Source organism: Diabrotica virgifera, chromosome 7, assembly GCF_917563875.1.
Source record: "Diabrotica virgifera virgifera chromosome 7, PGI_DIABVI_V3a".
In the NCBI taxonomy this organism is placed as follows: domain Eukaryota; kingdom Metazoa; phylum Arthropoda; class Insecta; order Coleoptera; family Chrysomelidae; genus Diabrotica; species Diabrotica virgifera.
Genome location: NC_065449.1, coordinates 78430490 through 78455430, shown reverse-complemented (window position 1 = coordinate 78455430; position 24941 = coordinate 78430490). Strand labels below are relative to the sequence as shown.

Below are 24941 nucleotides of genomic sequence, written 5' to 3'. Positions count from 1 at the left end.
AAATATACATGTAACATATCAATCGAATAGTATTGAAAAGTCAAGCTTGAATCTTTAGTTCCGGTTTTGAAGTACTTAATTTCTGTTTAAACAATAACTATTATGACCGAAAGTTTAGTAAAAATAGATACTTATCGACTTTAGGTTCTACTTTCGATCAGTTTAGGTGAAGTGAAAACCTAGGACTTACGAAGTCCAATTACTTGTTTTGATTTTCTCTTCGGAAATCGTTTTATATAAATAAAATTTATTAATGTTTTGTATTTTCGGAACGATTTCCGAAGTGGAAATCTAAACATCAAAATAAACTTATTTTAAATTCAAATTGTGCCTGATTTCCAATAGTAAATTGCATTAAGATGCCACAAGAAAAAAGTTTCAGAAAAATATTAATTGGCAACGTTGTGTATATCATTCACAGGTGGGTGTGGTCACAGCCGAACGTGTGTCTATTCTATTAACCTGTTAAAGGTTAAAGTTTAGTATTCATTCGTCTATTAGTTTGTGCTCATGACGAGGTGCCGACCCTCGCTCCCTGGTATCCCTCGTACTGCTCGTACCATATTATCGATCGCTAGATGCATTAATTTAAATGCGCGCGTTCACCAAAATAGGAGAGGATACCATCCTTTGTCCTCCGTAGTAAACAAACCCTTTTAAGGGGAGCGTGTGTTAAATTCAATTTAAACTGGAGAAAAAATTACGTTTTTTATGTAAAAAAAAGATATTATTTGGTACTTTCCAAATAATATCTTTGAAACCATATTTTCTTTAAGATTTTTTGGAGGTAATAGGTGTTAAAATAAAAATTAGTTCTATAAAAATGAATTAGAAAAGATAAAATTTGTTTTAAAAAAATTAAATCAAATAAAAAATAATTCCAACATTACTGTTTAAATTAAAAATAATTCCAAACAATTAGAAATTATAAACTAAATTAAATGCTTAGGGAAGTAGATGTTCAAACAATCCACCATATTCATGCAAACAATAACCAAATCTGTTATACAACGCATTTCACATGGCGTTGAGTTCATCTGCCGATATGTTTTGGCTAAGTTGGATAATCTTTTCTCTCAGTCCATTTAAGTTGGTCTCTCGTTCGAACTCATGCCCGTACAAATTGTTCTTTAGCATCCCCCAAAAATAAAAATCTAGGGGAGCTAAGGGAGCGTTCAAGTATTACGTAACGCAGTTTGGGGGGAGGGGGTCTTGTAAAACGTTACGGTGCGTTACATGGGGGGGGGGGGGGGGAGGGGGTTCGAACAGCGCGTTACGTAACATTGTTTTTTTACTTATGTAAATAAAAAAGACTACGGAATCAAAATCTCCCAACTTTGAAATTTTCGTTTATATTTTACAGAGAACCCCTAGATTGTATTATACTGCCCCTTATGATCCGCTCATGTTCTGGCCCTTCTACAACTACAATAGGACAAACTTTATCTATTCAAGTGAAAAATCTTCAAATTTGTCACCAGATCAAGAACAGTAACATATGTTTGCCATAATTGACATTTTTGGAGAACAAAAGCTGAAAAGATACAGTTACAGATGGGTTCAGACCAAAGAAATTTTAAGAGAGAGTCATAAATCGTTTCGTCTATTCTTTTTATGAAGTCCATATTTATTATGCAGTCTAGTTTTCTTTCTATACGTAATACAGAGAGACATATGTATTGCTCTTGTCAGTGTTGTTAAAGTGAATTAATTAATACTTTAATAATTAATTAAATGTCGTTTTTATCATTACCTCAAAAAGTCTAAAAAGTTTTTATTATTACCGCAAATGCGGTTAAATGATTTAAAAATGTCTTTAAATAAAAAGCATTAAATACAAAACCCACTATATTGATACTTAGTTTAGAAAATTGATAGATATTTAAAAAATAATACCCTTAAGGTGTGATTCCTGAATTATTAATTTCAAAGTTTTATGTGTTGTTATGCAGTCATGTTGTGACTGGCTGATTGACATAAAGTCCATGCCAATAAAAAAAAGTTTTATGTGAAATATCTTGACAAAATTTTACATAATTTCAAAATTTCACTTGCATTATTCATAATAGACCCTACATAATACACATTTTTGAGATGAGGTTGTTAACCCGCCGTTACACGCGTCTTCTATTGTGACGTGGTTGCACGCGTATGAGCGTCGCCCTCACCTACATAAATTCGACTTATTTCGAGGAAGAATGAATGTCAACATGTCTAAATATAAAATGGGTTGTACTCACATATTATAGAAAGTCTCGTAAACCATTTTTTATATTAATTTAACAAAACGAAAGTAAAAATAATATAGATCAAAAGCAAGTTTTCTTAATTTTCAATTTCAGCAAGCCACTGAAGAAATTAACGTTCTTTATGCGAATTAATTTTACTAAAAATACAAATTAAAATTAACAACTGTTCTGAAGCTATTTCTTTGTGGCATTTATGTAATTAATATTTTGTATTTTGATAACGACGTCCGAGGTGGAATTCGAAACGTCAATAAAATCAATTTTTCAAGTTAAATTGTGGCTTATTTCCCAATTAGAATAGGTAAATTTAAAAATGGGTTCTTAACCAGTGGCGCACCTAGAATTTTCCTCTGGGGGGGAGGGGGTTTGCTTGGGCACCGAAAGTTTTTTGTATTATTTGTGAAAGACAAGTTACATTTTCCTACTTCCTTTTATATATATTTCTATATGCTCTGGGTGGGATTTTAACCCCCAAACCCCCCCTCGGTGTGCCACTGTTCCTAACCTAATCCAAACAATAATATTTTAATTAAACCTACCTAAATATTAAATAAAAACCTAAAAGTTTCTTTGAGATAATAGAAACGTGATTTCACTGTGATTGCACGCGCAGTGAGGAATTCCCTCACTTGAAGAGGGATGTCTCTCCTTTCAACTATCACACAGCGCACTGACCGCCTGAAATATTCTATAACTTTTTCATACCCTCTCATGAACCATGCTAAAGGCATTCCTGGGTGCTTAAGGTTATCGTATTAGTTTACACAATTTCATTGGTTATAAACAAATATGGTGAGGGATTCCCTCATAGCGCGTGTAACGGCGGGTTAAGCAGCCTCTAAAAACAAAAATATACAGGGTGTTTAATTAAAATTAAAGATAATGGACTATGCTAGACTTGAGTGAATCACGCTGTATATTCAAATTTATGTTTAAATAGTCCATAGTTGAATTTAAAAGTTGACGTATCCTAGCGTTTTTATAATTTTCTAAAATAATGACACATGACACAAGCAATTTTATTCCATAAGTGGTTTCCATACATTATAATTTTAAATGATCACCCTGTATTATTCATAAAGACCATGAAATCAGATTGTTAAGCAGCTTTTAAAAATATAAAACTAAACAGGGTGTTCCATTAAAAATAAAGCTTATGGACTACGGTAGGCTTGCGTGAATCACCCTGTACATTTAAATTTATGTTTAAAAAGCACACATTTTGATATACCTATGAAAATCTACGGGTCTCAGCGTTTTTAAAATTGTTTCAAACAAGGACAGAAATAATTTTATTCCATAAGCGCCTTCTTATAAATATATACAGGGTGATTCAGAAAAAGGTAACACGATCTCTAGGATAGGTGAAAAATTGAAAAATAATTGGGGTTTGCTTACTAATTCATTTTTGTAACGGCATGCTTTTTCACGATACAGGGCGTTGAAGAACAAAAAGTTTTACACATTTTTGAAACTACTGGCAACATCGTATATAATTCGTTATACAAAAATTTTTACTAAGCAAAATAAAATGTTGAAATAATAAATATGTATTTTATTTTAAGCTTTTATTAAAAAAGATAAAATAGAAAAATACATGAGAAGAACAATAAAGGATGAAGCCAAAAATGTATGTAAGGATGGGGCCAAGTAGGGAAAAAATAAATGTAAAATTAGTAATAAAAGATTATTATTGTAAGTTTTGGACATATTTCATGTCATGGAACATGAAATTACGATTAGCAGTGATAAGCAGACACATGAACTGAATAGAAGAATCGTTCTTGGGTGGCAGTATTTGGAAAACTGAGAGAAACTTTTAAAAGTGAGTTGTCCACATGCCTAAAGAGAAAGGTATTTGATTTGTGCGTCCTCCCAGTCTTGACGTACGGATCAGAAACACTTACCTTAACTAAAGCCTCGGCTACCAAACTAAGAGTAACGCAGAGAAGAATGGAGCGGTCAATGTTAGGAATAACTCTGCTAGACAAAATCAAAAACGGAGAAATCAGGAGAACAAAGGTGACTGACGTCATCGAAAGGATAGCCAGGTTGAAGTGGAGATGGGCAGGACACATAGCCAGAATGACAGATGGGCGATGGACAAAAAGGTTATTGGAATGGAGGTTAAGAGAAGACAAGCGAAGCGTTGGTCGACCGCCTATAAGATGGATTGACGACGTAAGAAAGCTAAATAAAAACTGGATGAGAGCGGCGCAGGATAGACGTGGTTGGAAACGCGGGGAGGAGGCCTATGTTCAGCAGTGGACATGTGAGGCTGGATAATGATTGTAAGTTTTTATTATTACCTCAAATGAGATTAAAATAATAACAAAGTTCTTTTACCGAGTTTCCGGTACTTTTCGCAACCTAGTTTTCCATTTAGGTTCAAATGGTTACTTGGGTGTTACGTAACGTTTAGGTAGGGGGAGGGGGGTACATAAAAACGTTACGGTGCGTTACATGGGGGGGGAGGGGGGTCAAAAATCTTCAAAAATTGCGTTACGTAATACTTGAACGCTCCCTAAGTCGGGTGACCGAGGGGGCCATTTTATTGTACCGTCTGTACTAATGACACGTTCACCAAAAGTTAAAGATAAATAATGTTTAACTGCATTTGCATTATGTGCAGGACAGCCGTCTTGTTGGAACCATGTTTGGTTGAAGTTAATTCGAAGACGTACAAGTTCAGGAATAATTTGATTTTGCAATAATTCAAGATATTTGACAGCGTTTAAATTCCCTTCGATGAAAAATGGACCAATAATATGGTCTCCCAAAATTCCAACCCAAACATTTAACTTTTGTGGATACTGTGTACGTACAGACACACTCAAATGCTTATTTGCCTGAGAGCAATATCGTACAACGAATGAATTATGTTTTTTGTGAATAGTGAAGGAGGACTCATCTGTAAATAAAATATTTTTCAAAAAATTATTATTTCTATTGCATCTCTCGATTATCTCTTCACAAAAAACCATCCGTTTAAAATGATCATCAGGAAATATTTCCTGAGTCGTCTGCACTTTATAGCAATGGTATTTATTTCTTTTCAAGATATTCCTCACTGTTCTTGCCTTCAAATCAACTTCATCGGCGATTTGTTGACTAGAACACGGCGTCGCTTTTGCCAATGCACAGACCTGAATTTCTCTAGTTTCTCGTTCTTGAGAGATTTTCTTTTCGCGAGGTTGATCTGGTGGGCAGCATGTTTTACACCTGCCATGAGTACAGCCAAACTTTTCAAAGTGGTGAATAATTGCCAATACAGTTTTTTCGGCAGGTATTGGCCTATTTGGAAAAGCTACAATGAATTCATTGATAGTATCTGTATCTTGTACTGAACGGTTTGGATGACAGTACAATTTTACTATTTGTACTCGTTCTTCAGTTGTATAAACAGTCGGCATATTTATTTAATTCCTAATTTTTATGTTAACACCTCAAAGTCTACCTCTAGAAAGAAATATGTAGCTAACGGACTTCGCGTCGCTTTAAGCACATTATGTGCCCAGTGTTGCTATCCGTCGAGCAAACTTTTTTCCTCAACTTACCTTAAAAGTTTACACTTTTATGGAAAAATTTCCTACTGTTTACAAAATCCGAGAAGATATGTTGAATTATTTTCAAATATTTTGGACTGGGGCAAAATTGGACACCCTGTACAAATAATTATGCCAATGTTAATATTACTGAATAGAGAATTGAATAACCTTTCAAATGAGCTAGCACACGACCCCTATTCCCTATTTAAAAATAAGGGGTGGGGGATGTGGAAGGAGGGGGTTGACAAATGACAGATGTATGTACCGTAAAAATGGGTCCCCCTTTGATTAAAAATCGACCTGTTTCGTCATTTTCTTAAAATCTAATAAATACTGCCAAATATCGAGGTGGACACTTTTATTTGGCCCACTCTGTATAATGAGTTACGAGAAAATATAAATGCACACAAAAGAAGTACTACAAACAGGCACACCACATACACAGTACCTTACTGGTCGATGATTAAACCCAAAATAAACGAGAGGGATACTTAAGACACAGGCGAATAACAAAGGCATGGGAACCAAGAAGAAAATAAGGAGGCATATAAAAGCGCAAAAATGAACTAAGTAGAGAAATTAAAAGGTCTAAACGCACATGTTGGCAGAACTTATGCGCCACACTGGAAAAATATACATGGGGGAAAGCATACAAGATTGCCATTAAAAGTCCAACGCCAATTGCACACAGACCCATTTTGTACGGTAGATTTTATAACGGCCGTCCAAATTCCAATAGTGAACCACATTTGAGAAGGGGACATTGCACATAATATGCTGATCGGTGTCGGTAAAATGCAGGTGAGCAGCCGTCCACTGCCACTGTATCCCCGCCCCGGCACAAATCGATATTTTATCGGCCAATTCCAGTCGACTGATCGGTGAAATTGTAGGTAAGTACAACGTTTGAATTTCAGATTTGGTAGTGCTTACTACATAATTACGATTGCAATGGGCGATTTTCTTGATAATGATGTCCTTTTTTCGTAAGTGGAGGCAAGATCTGTTTTGTGGGATAAAACTCATTTAAGCCGATGCCGCACTGCAGGATGCTAGATGGACGCAGTGAAAGAGTGAAATGAAGTCAGTATCCAACTGACTGCTGAGGAATCGTTTGTTTCATTTGTTACGTTACATTTGGTTTGTTTTCTAGCATATCGTCCTATTAGAGGTAAAACTCACTAACTACAATTTTCAGAAAGTGGGGAAAAATCGACTTAAAGGTACAAATTGTTTTTTAAATTCACCTGACTTGAATATTTATTTTTTTTAATGCAACTGCAAAGAATAAATAAAACGGATATTTTAAGCCATGGTTCGTCACATAGTGGGTCTGCTGGGTCCCAAATTGTCCTTCTTTTATACACAGCACTTATTACGCTTTCCTCCATAACCATGCTACCCGGATGGAATATCAAACACGACGGATATGGGTGGATAGACTCTGGTGAACCACCAGATGGTTAGATGGTAGTGGGAAGCCACTACGGCTACCGTCGTTTTGTTATTCGTGGTATAAGTAGCTAGATGGTCGCCAGGCAGGTATCTACCATCCACCATCCTACCAAACTTCCTGCAGTGCGGCATTGGCCTTAAGGACAGGAATCTTACTAGGGATTCATGGAGAGAAGTTTGCGTTTGAAGAAACGCATTGGCACAGAATAATTTCAAATACACAGTACGGTTTTAGAAAAGCCAAATCGGATATAGATGCAGTGAACACGATCTCCACTATAAAAATAACGAGAAAAGATGGGCCATTCTCGTGATCTCGATGTGCAAATTTGCGTCACATACTAACGAAGCTCTAAGTAGCAGGAGTGTCAGACTACATTAGAAATATCATAAGCAAACCTGACAAACGGGTATTTAAATGTGACATATAATGAAGACATGAAATTATCGTTTTGGGACCTACGTTATGGAATATACGGGGTATGGTCCATTGGTCCAGACACCTACGCCATAGCATGTACAGACGACCTTGCAATTCTAATGTAGCATGTAACATGAATCGGGATATTGAAGACAAGGTGAAAAGTTGTTATAGAAAAGTCAACAGGTGGATGATAGGAAATGATCTAGAGTTGGCAAATAGCAAAACATATAATAGTATTAAAGGGACCAACACTAAGTTTTGGTTTAAATGGTAGTTTTATAGAATTGACTAACTATGCTAAATATTTGGGCATACACCTTAATTCCAGTGGTCCAACCAAATTCAGAATTCAGCGGACGACTCATTCTGGAATCTCCATTCCTTCGGGAAACTCATTAGAGCAGCTGAATATATTGGCCAATGGAGAAAATTTTTTCGGAGTATTGGGGGAAATCACTATCTTAGATAATGAGAGTTAATACCTTTATAATATAACTGATAAAAGACCGTTGTTAGAGACGTGTCAAAACAAAATATTTTTAAAATATTAAAGCTTTCCTGAATCATCATCAGTGTCTGAAAAAATCGAAAGTGAAACTAAGAGAGCTCTCACTTCTGGTAATAAGCTGTTTATGATAGTTTACCTATTATTAATAATGCTGCTACAATTATATCGCATTCATGGATCAGTAAGCGTCTAGAAGTAGAGACAAAACAAAATCTTTTTATATTATTAAAGTATTATTTATTAAAATTAGATATGCAATCTTATTGAGTGTGCATTGGAAGCATATGCTCATATACATATTGTACTACATCTTCTCCGCACCACAGCCTATTATCCCATTTCAGTTTTGAAACCCTTATCGATATCAACCATTACTTGTACTTGGTCCTGGCTCTTCATCTCGTACTTCCACTTTAATCTGCCTTTCATCTAAACTACTTTTTATTTCTTCAATGCGATTCTTTACCCTCTCGGATAACCTTTTATAAATGTCAAGCGTTTGTAACGACGTTCTTCCATATTTATCTTTTCTATTAAGTTCTGCAACATTTTTACCTTCAAAGTATTTTTCTAAACTTTCCACATGAGTTTTTAAAACAAAATATCGACCAACCATCGATAGATTATCAAAATTATCTAAAGATAAAACATTTCGTTTTTCTTCTTTCGTGAGTACTCTAGATTTTGTAGCAGATTTTTCTAGTATACCATAAAGGACACATCGATCAACATCTACACAGTTTGAGAGAGTCTCTTCATTTATATTATTGACAGGTTCTTTAAAGAAGAAATCACAAGGTTGTAATATCTGTAATAAAAAAATCATGTAAATATCATACATTTATAAAAAATATGTACAGATAATAGGACAGTAAATGAACGTGAAATACGGATTCAAAAAGGGTACCCCCCGTTAAGATAGGCAAAATGCCCTCACTCCCAGAATTCAATTTTATTAATTTTTTTACGTTCTATGCAACTAAAAAATGAGATAACGCGGATTTTTAGCTCGCCACCCCCTTACCCCTCCCCCACTGCCAAAAACGTATATTTTTAGATTTAATTTTTTTTAGTTGGGTTGCAATTAATTTAAAAATTTCAAAAAATTCACACGTGTAGCTGAGGCTTTTACAAAACACGTCCATTTTTTATGGACCCATAGGTCGAGTGTACATAACCTCAAATTTTTTTTAAATTTTATTAAAACCTATAACTTTTTTTTGGAAGGGGCTGCAGGTCCAATTTTTTTTGCATGTTGTGTATTTTATCTCTGATTTTTTTCAGATTTTTCCGTCAGGTGCGCCATCTTGAAAAATGAAGAAAACTGTTTTTTTAGGGGGTTTTTGGGGATTTTCTCCATTTTATAGACTGCAACATAGATCAACTCAAGGTTTTATTAATAGATTATATATAATTTAAAATAACTGAGTATATTAGGGTATTCAAAAAGTGGGCGAAACACTTTTAAACCCCCAAAAACCATGCTTTTTTAAAGTTTTGTAAGGATTTTTGCGGGTCTAATTATATTTTTTGTGGTCGATACAGCCTGAATATTTTTTTTTATTTTTTTACGTTCTATAATTCTATATGATTTTAAAAAATTAAGACTCACCGCAATTTTTGCCGACTTCCCCTATTCCCTCTCCCCCATAGCCAAAAATGTCAATTTTTCGATTTTATTTTTTTTTAAGTTGGTTTGCAATTACATTATAAATGTTATTATGAAGCTATTTCTTTGTGGCATTTTTGTAATTAACTATTCTAAATGGTAATTTTTTAGTTAAATTGTGGCTTATTTCCCATTTAGAATAGTTATTAATTATTAAATTATAAATTACAAAAAATTCACACGCACAAGCTGAGGTTTTTACAGATCATCTATTTTTATGGACCCGAAGGTCGAGTGTACATATTATAACCTCTTTTTTTTTGTTTTTTAATAGGTACGTATATTTTTTTTGTGATGGCTGCATGTCTATTTTTTTTTGTGTTTTGTGTATTTTATCAAAAACTATATTTCTGACTTTTTTCAGATTTTGCCGTAAGGTGAGTCATCTTCAAAAATCCGCAAAACTGGTTTGTTCGGTGGTTTTTAGGGATTTTCTCCATTTTATATACTTCAAAATAGATTAACTCAAGGTTTGTTTATAGGTTATGTAGGTATAATTTGAAATGACTGAGTTTTTAGGGATATTTTATATAATTCGCTATTAAATAAACTTAAAAACCACCTGCTAGTTTTCACAATCACATCATGACACGTTCCACAATTAAAATTACGTTTTACAATTAAAACTTCCCCTGTTTCCATACCTACGTCAAAGTTTGTCCGACTAGATAACATTAAACTATTAACATATTTTCAGCTTGCTATTAATCAACTTTTTTTGGTACGCGGGATCCAGGCTTAATATTTTTTGAGATAAATACAGCCTGAATATTCTTTTTTTCATTTTTTTTTACGTTTGATGTGTTTAAAGCCTTAGCCCAATTTTAGCCCTCCTCCCTCTCAACCTGCCCAATAAATCATCATTTTTTCGTTTTCATTTTTTTTATCAGTATATCTGTTGCTCAGTTTGTCCTCAAGTAAACTACATTTAACAAAATAATTTCAAATTTTTGCAATATTTTTATATAAAGTAAAGATGTCATTGTGATATCGTTTAGGTAGGATACAAAAAACAAAAATAAAACAGAATAATCAATTTAAGAAAAATACATTATTTTAATATATCATACTTCTTGTAATTTTGTGAATCAAAACATTTTGTTCTTTGTTCATTAGTTTTGTATTTAGTAGGTACCCTAATATTACCTTACATTATACTATTATACATATTCTAATTATTTAAACATGTGCTTGTACCATCTACATAACCTATATCTCTGCTCTGCCTATTATAATGTCATTTTGCTTCACGTTTACTGCCACGTAAAACACCATAAAAAGAATAAAGAAAGTATTACCAACGATTATATAGCTCCGTAAATACTCGTAGAGTATTCGGAGAGTATATTCGTTGGTATTACACTTTACAGTTCTAAAGTCTTCATCGCTGTCTTCGTCTATTACAGGTAAAACATCTGTATTGTCAAAGAGTTTTGTAAGATATTCTGCTGGCTTGATGATTTTTGTAAAATATCTTCCATGCGATAAATATTATATTATGGTAGCTACATGCGAACAACAGCCTATGGTTATATTGCCGTTTGCGCAACTCGCATCTACAACAGTATCTATCGTTTAGTGTTTTCCAAACCATCTTCGTTTGGCTCATAATGCAAATAGTCCATGCTGTATGCTTGTCCCCATTAGGTAAATTATTCCGATTCATTTTTTTGCACAAACTTACTCAAAAACAGGTCCTTATAACAAATCCACAAGGTGCCAGGCCGTACCGCGGTCGGAAAATTGTTTAAATAATTTTTTAAACGAATTCAAAAAATCAATTTTTTCACTTAGGACAAATTTGTTTTAGATTCTCTGGATCAACCTGAGCAAAAAAGGTCTCTTGTGATTTTTCTATAAAATTGACTGTTGTCGGGTTACATGCAATTTAAAATTTGAAAAACGCGAAAATGCCCATTTTCAAGGCTTAATAACTCGATTAAAAATTATTATTATGAAAGTCATAAAGTGGCCAACTCAAAGTTTAAAGCCCCCCCCCCCTGCAAGAGCCTGAAGAAATTTTTATCGTTATTTTATTACTATTATTATTAATAACTAAAAAAGAGCGCTAAGCACGTATTGAAGCGGCCGTCTGCGAGAGAGATGTACAATCCATTGTACGTTTTAAAAAAATATCGATTGGAAGTCAAAAATACGTTTTAAAAAAATAAAAACGGAATTTGGAGATTATATATTTTTTTTTAATTTTATTTGGGACACAGACAGGACAAACCCATAAAAGTATCCACTACAGAATTTCAGATACATTTACAATTTTACAAACTGATATATAACTACAAACTAAAAGTAAAAATATTCATTGAACACAATACACATGTATTGTACACTCGACCTACGGGTCTATAAAAAAATAGATATGTTTTGTAGAAGCCTCATAAAATTTTTAAATTAATTGCAACTTAACTAAACAAAAAAAAAATAGAAAAATTGACGTTTTTGTAAGGGCAGGGGGGGGGGGGTGGTGGGCTACAAATGCGGTTAGTCTTATTTTTTAATCACATATAACGTAAAAAAATAAAAAAAAAATATTCAGGCTGTATCGATCTCAAAAAATATCATTAAGCCCGCAAAAACCCTTACATAACTTTAAAAAACATGGTTTTTGGGGGGTTTAAAGGTGTTTTGCCCAATTTTTGATAATCCTAAAATACTCAGTTATTTCAAATTATACATAAACTATTAACAAAACCTTGAGTCAATCTATGTTGCAGTCTATAAAATGGAGAAAATCCCCAAAAACCCCCTAAAAAAACAGTTTTCTTCATTTTTCAAGATGGCGCACCTGACGGAAAAATCTGAAAAAAATCAGAGAGATAGCTTTTGATAAAATACACAAAATGCAAAAAAACTGGACCTGCAGCCCCCTCCAAAAAAAAAGTTATAGGTTTTAAAAAAGTTAGAAAAAAATTTGAGGTTATGTACACTCGACCTACTGGTCCATAAAAAATGTACATGTTTTGTAAAAGCCTCAGCTACACGTGTGAATTTTTTAACTCAATTGCAACCCAACTAAAAAAAATTAAATCTAAAAATCTACGTTTTTGGCTGTGAGGGGAGGGGTAAGGAGGGTGGCGAGCTAAAAATCCGCGTTATCTCATTTTTTAGTTGCATAGAACGTAAAAAAAATAAAATTGAATTCTGGGAGTGAGGGCATTTTGCCTATCTTAACGGGGGGGTACCCTTTGGATTTAGGTTCCTCTTACTCTCTACTTCACTTTTGGACTTGAGCTTAAGGCGAAATTACACGGTTCACTTTTGCCTTTCAATTTGGATGAAGCAACCAAATTGATCCATGTAAACATAAAAGTGAATCATTCAATGTCATTGAATGTTGTCTTTCAATCGCATTGAAAGAATTGAACATGTTCAATATTTTCACTTCTGGCGTTCAATCTTCATCGCGGTTGAACGAGAAATGAACGTGTAAATACAAGAATTGAACTTCAAACGATTCACTTTTAGAGTCAGTTGAGCGCGCCACGATTTCAAGAGAGAGAGCAGTATTTGAACAAAAAGTATAATATAAGATTTAAAATTTACTTGGAAGGGATACGTGAAACGATCGTGCGCGAATAGCGGAGAAATATTGCAACTTTCTTAAATAATTCATATTGTCAATTGAAATTGTCAAATTGACGTACATTTCATATCTACTGTCATTGAAGAAGAAAAATTATATGTTGCTCCACAATATTGATATGATATGCAATTATTAGATAAAGGTAAATTTAATTAATTGTATTTTGCTTGCAGTACTGCATTTTAATATCTAATTTTATTTACTACATACAATTGTTTACGTTTTAATAATATAAACTGAATCTTATTTTTCTTCTTATTATTTTTTTGGGCTATGGCCTTGACAATTATCCAGTAACCAGGATATACTTGGCCAATATAATTAAAAGTGCGAATAAAGTTGCAGAGCGTAGAAATAGGTGTCGCTTTGCCGAACTTGCACGGTCCCAATAGTTCATTGTGTCAGTTAAATATTTCTGCACTGGATATGCGAGCTCCATTACTAAATATTACATTTGAATAAAAATTTGGATTTTCAATTAATTTCCCTATTTGCCATTCTGCAAGTTGTAAATTTTTGCAGAAGACTGGGTAAACCAGTTGTTTCCTATTATCCAAGTAGGATTGAAACCAATTCAAAGAAACACCTCGAATTCCTTCCGTAGAAATTGAGTTTTTTATTAAAATATCGTGATTTACACAATCAAAAGCTTTGACATAGTCACAGAAAACAGTGGCAGTATAAAGATTATTGTTTAGTGCTTGGTAAACCTCATGTAGGACAGAAAACATTGCATCAGTGGTACATTTTTATTAGTTAAAAAGCCGAACTGATTTTGTGATAAACTGTTATCAACGATAAAGGACATAAGTCGAGTTTTAATGAGTTTCTCAATAATTTTGGATAGTACCGGTAGTGAGGCAATAGGTCTATAGTTGCAGGCATTATATTAATAAAAGAGGATTAATGAGGAATAATAATGACTGTCTTTAGGCACTCTGGAAATTTACCTTTTTCGAAGGAATAATTAATTTGTGAGACGAGGATTTCCAACACATTTTCTGTGAGATTAGAGAAATTTTTTATAGACAGTCCATCAGTACTACAGGATGATTTGCTTTTGATACTATTGATTGTTTGGATCAGTTCAGAGTTATCGACTGGTCTTAAAAAGAATGAATTCGAGACCTTTCTTGATTAAGGGAGATAGGAAATGGGATCTTGTTGTGGCAAAATAGTTGATGTTATATTTTTACTCACATAAACGAAGTAATCGTTTAGACTTTCAGGGTTTGGAAGGGAAAATGATTGAGCTGTGTTAGTTTTATTTCGAAGATCAATTATTATGGACCAAGTTTCTTTTGTAACACTTTTAGAGCTTCCCGGACGATTTTGATAGTAGCTTTTTTAGCTGATTTGACAAGTTTTAGATATGTTGCCCTGTACTTCGTGATATACCTATTCAGTGACAGAAACGTTGGTAGTAAAGTTCTTAATGTATAGTAAGGAACGCTTATTCTTGGCTGATATGCGGATACCTTTCGTAACCGTTAACGTCAAATTTTGGTCGCTAAAGATGTCAGGCGACTACGCTAGGTGTCGCGTCAGTCATGCACGGAGCGAATAACGTTCGAGAAATAACCCATCTCATAAGGGTGAATGATCCATCACACGGAATTTACGTTAAAAGTTATCGAGACAGTTATCTGTCATAGTTATCTTAACATTAACGCAAACCTTAAAAATATCTTCAGTGATTCATCACAGGGCTGAATAACTGATTTACTGCCTGACTGTTAAGTTTCTAATTGTAACCTTATTGAAATAAAAATAAAGTCCAATACCAGAACATATTGCAAGTGTATTTTACAATTAAGATTTGGATGCAAAATATATTTAAAACATTGAGATGTCATAAAGGAATAACTTACCTGTTTTTCCAAATTATGATAATCGTAAGCATCTTTGTATTTTGGATCACACTCAGCCATTTCATCAAGTACAGGTTTCCTTTTTACTGGGCGAAAAGCAAGTTTTCTAAGTTTTTCATAATCATGAAGGAGATCTGTAGAAACTATATCTTCTATAATTTGTTCATTGTTTATATCGTCATCATAGGTTATTAAATCTTGAGTAACAATATTTGCCCGTGTTTCGGCTAAAGTATGATTATCTTGTTCTTCTATTTCCATTGCTTCACAGTCACCTGTGTTTTTTTGTTGTTTTTCGTTTTGATCATCATCCTTGTCCTCCTTATTTATAATGTCATGTAGTTTTAGAGCACCATTCGAAAACTTCTGTAAAAGTGTATTATAATCCCAATCTAAATTAAATTCAATATCTTTGGTAATTTCTCCTTTTTCTACTTTGGGAGGTGGTATTTTCATTTGTTTTAAATTTATTGTTTTTATTCCATGGAATGTGCACCCATATTGGTTTAGGTTTCTTTTAAAGAAAGGGTCAGTTACTGGAGGAACATCTTGAATTTCTTCGAAAAATAAATTTGTACCCATTGCATGATCATATTCGCCTTAAAAATAAGAATAGAAATAACAATAATATTTGTTTAACCCGGGAGCAGTCGCGCTCACTTCTGCCACGCGCGGGAGCAGTCGCGCGATTAGATTAAATCTAACAATACGAATTTAAATACGAATTTAAAACAAATTTCTATTTTATAATATTTTTATTTACTTGTTATGTTAAAAATATCTATTTCTAACAATTTTAAAGCTAATTGGTTCTCACCAAAGCCATAAGTTCCACAAAAAAAAACCTACGCATTACTACAACCTTCCTAGAGGCATTTACGAGTGGAAAGTTATGTTGCAAAATTTTTCATCAAGTTATCACAGAAAAGGAAAAAATGTTAGATTTTTTCTAACGGCAACTGCTCCCAGGTTAACTCTTTCAGCTCCAGTAAAGTTGAATTTATAGTTTGACATAGCGTAGACGTAGACGCAACGGAGACGGAAGAAATGGACTGGAGACGTAAGAAAATAATATGTAAATTTATAAATGGACGTAGCGGAATTTTTGCGCATGAGTAGAAAGAGTAAACAATGACTTAATTCTAATTTCTAATTCAACAACATAGCCTATAAGTTATACGAACAGTAAACAAACTTTGGGTTTATTTATTTATACTTATACTATTATTTATTATAATATTTATCTGTTTTGTGTGTTACATGGATTAGGAAATAAACGAAGGTATCGACCGTTAAGTACCAATACCTTCTATCTAACGACAAGTAAATTTTACAGGAGAAGCAAAAAACTTATTTAATTTTGCTCTGCCAATCAGAATAATTTAATATATGGACTTTCTACTTTTTTATGTATAAGATTATCGTACCTCACATATTTGATTTTGAAAGAGCTTTTGAAAAAGACAGTTTGTCAGTTAGGAGGTATTGTTTTTCTCTGTTACTTGAAATATATGTGTTTAATGGAAGATAGGAGGTCTTAAATGTAATTAAAAAATGAATTAAACTCAAAAAACTTTATTATTATTATTAATGATATCAACACATTAAGACTTCTGAGATAGTGAGTCATAGAATGTATGACAGTCTTGCGGTAACACAGTTTTCAATTGTTGTAAATGAGAGTACTTCGTAGAACTAATAGGTAGCACTTTGTCATGCAAGGGAGTATAAATCGGTTCAGGAATAATTTTAGGTCTTATGGGCAACTCACTCCACTCATCATCAAAGTTTAGTTTATATTGTATTTTTCCATCTATGGTATACAGTAAAGCCCTCAGATCTGTTACAACAGGATCTCCTACTTTACGACCTGGCCTAATGGAAGTGTATCGCCATGTGTCCTCATTTGCGTAATTTTTAAAAAATTGATAGTCAACCAATTTCACTTCATACGGAAATGGCTTACTTCTTGCTTCCTTAGTAGCAGAAGCATAATCGCTCGGAAGATGAATCTCACGATGCTTCAATTTAGTCTCGATAGCGCTGTGGACCGAGTCACACTCCATTTGAGTGTGACCCGGTTCTAAAAACTTTTGGGTTATAACTATCTGATATTTTACAGAAAAGGCAGATAATGCGTTAGACAAAATGTTATTCCGATTTTGGTATGTGCAGCCATCTGAAAATATTACTATAGGTAACCTGTTGGCGAGACAGTGTTGTGACAAGTAATCTAAAAGGAAGTTAACAAATGTGCTTGCTGTCAAGTCACTGGCAGTTTCGTCAAACCAATAGCATGTTGCATGATGAGTGACCAAATTGTAGACCGTATAGTTGTGACAACTTAACTTCGTTTTGAAGTAGAGGGCACTTGCAGTCAGATAAGGACACACTTTGACAGCTTCAAGATCCATTGTAAGAAGATTAAATTCACCAGCTTGTGCTTTTTCCTTGTCATGTTCTTTCTCGGCTCTTGCTCTTGATTTACGTTGAATATGATCTTTATATTTTTCGTCTGAAATATTTCCTTCTTTATAACTGACACAGATGTCACACATATCCTTTTTTAAGGTATAAATAGAAAGATTTGAATCTTTAAATATCTTGTCAAAAGTATGTCTGCTTGCACTCTCTTCGTTATTATTTGAGCACCATATTTTATAGGAATTATAGAGTTCTGTTTTATTTCGGTAATATGGCTCGATGAATAATTTTCTCGAATTTTTTCTATTATAATGAGAGGGAAGTGTTGGGATATTTTTAAAAAATTCACGTAGCATCTGGATTCTTGTCGCCGTTCCTCTTGGCACAACTCGTTTTCGATTGCTATTGGTGACTTCATTACATGGAAGTGTTTTATGAACTGACTTCTTGACCCAAGATTGTACAGTAAAAGAACCTAGGGAAAATGTATTTAAAAAGGATGTCTTGCAAACTCGCAAATTACCCTCAGCTGTAGGCAAAAAATACTGGAAAGTACCTTCCCGTCTTGTCTCACACCCTACAGTTTTTCTAGCAGTAGTTTGTCGGGAGACTAATCCATTTATATAAATCTTCCTTTGTTCCCAATTTAAGTTTGTCCAAAAATTATTAAATATATCTTGTCGCATCTCCACGGTCAGTTTTTCACAATTCCTGACTTTACTTGTTGTACATTTTTTAGACTTGCATGCTTCACCCAGTTTGCGAGCGCTTCGGGGAGTATTGTGTAACATTTTTCCCTCTTTCGGATTTGTATAACCTAAGTAATCTTTGCCAAGCATTCTTAACTCTTTGTTACGATTTTTTTTCCAAGTCTTACTATCTGGTTTAATTTTTCTTTTTCGTTCTTCATTGATTTCTCCGAAATAAACCTGTCTTGGCACCAGCTCAGAATCCGGCACACTATTTTCTTCAGACACCCTATCTTCGCTCTCAGTCTCCGATGAATCAGACTCTGGGTTATAGGAACTTTCACTGGGTGAAAAATCGTGAGCTGAAGATGTACTTGGAGTCGATGCTCTCTCTGTAATTACATTTTCAGTATGAAGTTCCTCGTTTAACTGTTGGAAGTGGGAGTCTTCTAAATTGTTGGAGGAAAACACATTTTGATAGGAACGATTACTTTCTTGATTGTCAGACAAGGCAAGACTACCAACTTGTTGGCTTGTACTAATAGGAGGAGTAATATTTTCATTTGTCTCCGGAATGTAGGAACTTCCATCTGGTAACAGTACACTGTGGATCAATGTCGTAGTTTCATGAATTAAGTTTACACAGTGTTCGTCTTGGCTCAGATTTTTAGATTGTGATCTTGTGGGCTCTAAACCTTCAGAAATAATAACGCTAGTAGTAGACTCACTTGTGCAGCCATAAGGAATGTTTTCATCAAGTTTCAAAGCCAATCCTAATATTTCAGCTGCCCGTGTTTTCCTACGTCGATCTTGATTGATATTCATCTGTAAAAAAATTTGCATTTAGGTACTACTTTGAGATTTTACTTGAAAATTCAATGCTTTAAACATTGCTTGTTACGTAAATATAACTATTAGGGGATCGAAAATAATCTTTATTATAATTTATCATATAAAAGCAAAATGTTTTGTTTCCAATGTTAGTTAAAACGTACTTTAATATTAATAGCTGCATTTTTCTGTTCTTAAACAGCTTTTCATTATGACAAAATATCCGATATGCCCGTTTTTTGCGCCGCCTATGTACTACGAACACCTTAAGTAATTTTAATTATTTTTGTGGAAAGATCTGCTATCTACATTTCAATTTACTAAAACTCCCTTTGGTGGTTGTGTGTACATTTTTAACTATAACTGTATTATAAGCCTTGAATATGTAACTATCATCTTAACTTAAAATTAATTTATAAGAACTTTAACACACAAAAACATGAGTTAAATTGAGGTTAGGTATTTATTTTTTGTACAAAGTCTTGGCTGTTAATTTTAGTTGTAAAACACTCCTTACCTTTTGATAACACCAGACACACACGTAAATACAATATTGTACGGCAGAAGAACTAAATAAGATACAAAAAACGAATAATACCGGGAAACTGTTGATAGGCGGTACAACTAACAAACAAAAACCACAAATGAGTAGATAGAAGGTATTTCTGCTATTCAGTTAGAAGGTATTTCCGGCATAAAAAACGCTGATTAAGGTAGGATATATTTCCATGATGTTATTTTAAATACTTTGAGAATAGATACAGTTAGGATATTTTGTTAGAAGATGCGTAACAAGCTTTGCAGTTAGATGGCGCGATAAACTTATTTTTGAAAAAAATGTAGATAGGAGGTATTGGTACTTAACGGTCGGTATGCTCCTTGGTGCCGCATGCCGTGGGATTTCCAACTATTTTGTTTTATTTCCTGGTCTTTAAAATGTTTATTGGATTTACCTGTCATATAATATGTGTGGATAACCCCGAATTAGGCTAATAAACAACTCATATTTATCTGAAATATTAAAATGACTCTATGATATATTTTTATTAAATTAATAACTTAACATCCATTGTAATCTGTTTAATGTAAATGTAAATCTGTTTAATGTAAATGTTGATTGGATTTACCTATCGTATAATATGTGTGGATAACCCCTAATTAGGCTAATAAACAGCTCATATTTATCTGAAATATTAAAATGACTCTGTGATATATTTTTATTAAAATAATAACTTAACATCCAAATAATTAACAAAATTCGAATATGTTGATAAACTTCTTTACAAAATTGATGAGGGCATGTCCACTTTGGGTGACAGAACAAAATTTTTCCTTTTGATTGGCCAGACGTAAGAAACGCACTGTAAAAGATGAAAGTTGGTGAACTCTTCTGTTCGGTTACATTTCTCTTACGTTCCATCAGGCGCTTGCGTTCATTTATAAACACGAGTACACAAAATTCGGTGTTGATCTTTTCCAGTGCGTCTCCGTTGCGTCTATGTCTATGCTACGTCAAACTATAAATCCAACTCTAGAGTTATACTCTGAACGGACAAAAAAAAACATATTAAAAATGTGTATAATCAATGGCATACATGCGTGCTGTGTGCACATTGGTGAAGGCATCATGTGGCTCATATGTATGCAATCCACACAGAATGTGTTAAATAAATACAGAAAGTCACCAAGAAAAGGAGGATGCACGAAAGACATACAAGTACAATAATGAAGGCACAATTCGCCTTCAATGAGTTAAATAAAATCTGGTAAACAAGTGAAATATCAGAAGCAACAAAAATCAATGTATTCACTACCTTTGTCAAAATATATTACTCTACGAAGCATAAATATGGAAGCATGACGAAAGCACAATAAAGAGGCTACATACTTTTATAAATAGGTTCTCAAGAAAGATCCTAATAATTTAGTGGCCTTATAAAATATTGAATGTAGAACTATGGAAAAGAACAAAACCAACCAGTATAATAACAACAATTAAGCAGAAGAAATGGAAATTGATTGGCCATACATCAAGGAATGATCCTACTAATAAAATCACAAAACGAGAATAGAATAGAAATATGCTTTATTGCCATGAAAAATTTTACAATTTTATCGACAAAGCTTATAAATAGTCAAAAAACAAAACAGTAACAATCCAATTTACTAAAATTACATAAATCGTCAATATATTTAAATAATAATAATAATGAAGTTAAAACAGAAATAATCAATTGCAAAAATTTATAAATTGCAAATGCATAGTCTACCTAATAATTAATAAAAAAGGTTTAAAAGTTAAGCTGCTGCATATGACACCCAAATATAGATAAAAAATAATAAAAATACTTGTGCATAGGGTACTGTAATTTCTTAGTTATTGACTAAAAAAATATCTTCTACTGAATAATATGGTCTTTCAGACAGGTAGGCTTTTGCCAGTTTACGGAATTTGGGGAAAGATGGTGCAGATTTTAGTTGTAGGGGGAGATGGTTGTACATTTTTTTTGCGGAATATAATATCGATTTCTTTACTAACTCTGAGGACGGGGTCGGCAAATAGACATCAAACTTAGAATTTCTCGTGAAGTAGTCATGATTAGGTCTTGGTGGAAAGACATGTAGATGTTTACGAATTAAGCAAACAGTTTCTAAAATATACAAAGATGGAAGGGTTAAAATTCCGTGATCTTTGAAGTAACTTCTGCAATGTGTTGTTCTTCTGAAGCCAAACATATATCTTATTGCTCTTTTTTGTAATTTGAAAATAACATCGAATTGGGCAGCTGTACCAGAACCCCAAAAAGGAAGACCATAACGAAGATGTGACTCGAACAAAGGAAAATATGTTATTTTGGAAGATGCTAAATTGAGTTCATTCGAAACAGATCTTATAGCACAGCAAGCTGAAGATAGTTTCTTCCTTAACAAATTAATATGGAGGGACCATTTAAGGTTGCTATCTAAAAAAATACCAAGAAATTTTACAGAATCAACGGTACTGATCTGGCTGTTATTAAGAGGTCAGGGTTGAAGAGCTCCTTTATAAGACAATGCTACTGTTTTATCTACGTTAATCAAGAGTAAATTTGAGTCAGACCAGGTTTTTATTGTAAGTAGATCAGAAGTTATAGTAGCATGAAGAGTTGCAATATTTGAGTTGCTCCAAGTGATACTGGTATCATCAGCAAAAAGAAAGATTTTTCTATCGATTTTTAAATTAGTGATATCATTAATAAAGATAAGGAAAAGTAGAGGACCCAATACTGAACCTTGAGGTACCCCACATACAATGTTTTTGAGACTAGAGTCTGTATCATTTGCTCTAACCAGTTGTTTCCTATCATCCAAGTAAGATTGGAACCAATCTAAAGAAATGCCTCGAATTCCGTAGAAATTTAGTTTTTTTATCAAAATGTTGTGATTTACACAATCAAAAGCTTTGGAGTAGTCACAAAAAACAGTGGCAGTGTGAAGAATATTGTTCAGTGCTTGATAAACCTCATGTAGTACAGAAAACATGGCATCTGTGGTGCATTTATTTAAAAAGCCGAACTGATTTGAATATCAACCTGAGGGGACAAGAAAGAGAGGAAGACCAGTTAATTCCTGAAAGAAGACAGTAATCAGAGAACACAACAGAATCGGCTTAAGATGGGGGGGAAGTGAAAAACAAAGCAAACAACAGAGGAGAATGGAAAGAACATACTTAGAGCTGGCCACCAACAATCTTACACCAGCTACCAAGAAACGCAGATGCGCCCAATACTCTACTAGGAGTGGTGGTCGAAGGGAGATTATACCAAAGCTAAGCAAATATCAGTATAATTAATTACCTTGGAATATTGTATCATTAATTTGAACAAGTGGATTTTTCTTGTGTAAGTTGGCCACGCGAATGAACGTCTCTTTTTCAAAAGTTTCATTTGTTAAATTATCCTTAAAATCAAATAAAATAAGAGTTTCATTTTCAGACATTGTGTATTGCAACTTGTTTTGATCTTTATCTGAAATCAGTGAAACCTGAATTTCAAGAGGATTTCAAAATCTGATTTCAAAACAACTTTGTCTTGTGAGGTTATGGTAAATTTGCCGCGTCTTCTCTTAATTTCTTTGGGACATCTTACCTACCAGTTGACAGGTCGCTCGCCTTTTCCACAACACGACTCTACCTTATCGGCAGAGTCTACGAGATATATACGGTAAATTGAAGTTGTAATTACAAAGAAAGAAATATGTATGTCTTTGTACTAACTTTATATCGCTTAAAAAATTACGGGATCTGGATTTCAATGCATATTTTTTTTATAATTCTCGTATCACAGTTACGCGTGAAGTTAGTCGTATTGATGACAGTTGGGGAAACATCCAGCGAATATCGAGAGCTCTCCGTGCTGGTTGTGATATTGGCTACAGGTTGGTATCTTCACTTAAAACCGCGCGCAATTCAAATGTTTGTTGTAAGTTAACGCTGCACATAGGTTGATTTTCAATAATTAGCCGGCCAAAAGTCAAATTTCAAAACTGACGTTAAAAATTCAAGACACTTGATGGTTTGTCTTAACAAAAACTTATCATCCCCACTCCAGAACTACTCACCACGCACGTGTGCACGTGCGAATGCACGCGCATGTAATTGTTAGCGAATTTTTGTTCTCTTAGCTTAGTATTCAACTTTTTAAAAATTGTGATATTTTGTAATATTCACCTTATATGGTTTCAAAGTGATTGTGATGGAATCGAATAATTCAGATAAGAATAAATATTTCTGGAAATATTAATACAAAGTTTACTGTTATTTTATATTATTTTTAGAAAGTCAAAAACAAGCATTTTTCTAGTGACATTTATGTTTAATTTTTATGTTTATAAGACATTTAGTTATATTATCGCCTCCGATCGAGGAATACTATTTATTTTATAGCATACTGTATATATAGTCCTGTCGCCAAGGGGGGTACAACGCCCTCCTGTATTCAGATGGACTTACCTAAGTTTTTATTATGTATTTTGGCCCGTAGAACACGAATTTTTTGGGTAACAGTTGATCCGGATGTCGATAAGATTGTTATAAACAAAGAAGTTGAGGAATTACATAACAGCGATTTCTCGCAAAACAAAACCTGTTTTTGTATTTTTTGGGCCATTCTAACCAAAAAATGTTCCTACAAGTTTTTTCGTAGGATGCATAGTTTTCGAGATAAACGCGGTTGAACTTTCAAAAAATCGAAAAATTGCAATTTTTGAACCCGAATAACTTTTGATTAAAAAATAAAATAGCAATTCTGCTTACCGCATTTGAAAGTTCAAGTCAAATTCTATCGGTTTCGAATATATACATTGCTAAAAATTTATGTGTTTATTGCTAAAAAAAGCTATAAACACATAATGTTTCCCGTACCTAATACATGCGTTTACATGCATGCTACGTAGAAATAGCCTCGCTTGCACTTGTACCTACTCTATCTACTCGTTCGATTTTAAATGAGAAATCATTGAAAACATCACTCCAGCACTAGGTGTTTATGTTTATACTTTTGTTTAACAATAAAATAATAAATTTTTAGCAATGCAAATATAACTTAAACCGATATACTTTGACTTGAACTTTCAAATGCGGTAAGCAGAATTTCTATTTTATTTTTTAATCAAAAGTTATTCGGGTACAAAAA

The 24941-nt window shown here is 33.5% G+C and overlaps 1 protein-coding gene across 1 annotated transcript; it reads right to left on the bottom strand.

Moving 5' to 3' along the window:
- Positions 1-8398: 8398 nt before the first annotated feature.
- Positions 8399-23351, bottom strand: LOC114346541 (uncharacterized). Its single transcript, XM_050656028.1, has 3 exons — positions 23106-23351; positions 15326-15924; positions 8399-8992 (listed from the first exon to the last, which is right to left on the bottom strand). Exons 1-3 carry the CDS (start codon positions 23245-23247, stop codon positions 8549-8551), a joined length of 1185 nt encoding a protein of 394 aa, XP_050511985.1. The 5' UTR covers positions 23248-23351; the 3' UTR covers positions 8399-8548.
- Between the last annotated feature and the right edge of the window lie 1590 nt (positions 23352-24941).

What these genes read in the sequence shown, in the direction of transcription:
- LOC114346541 (XM_050656028.1), bottom strand. Translation starts at nt 23,247, where the DNA reads ATGTCTGAAAATGAAACTCTTATTTTATTTGATTTTAAGGATAATTTA. An exon ending in TAATGATACAATATTCCAAG is followed by an intron (nt 15,925 to 23,105) that starts GTAATTAATTAT and finishes CTTATTTTTAAG; the next exon opens with GCGAATATGATCATGCAATG. An exon ending in ATCATAATTTGGAAAAACAG is followed by an intron (nt 8,993 to 15,325) that starts GTAAGTTATTCC and finishes TTTTTATTACAG; the next exon opens with ATATTACAACCTTGTGATTT.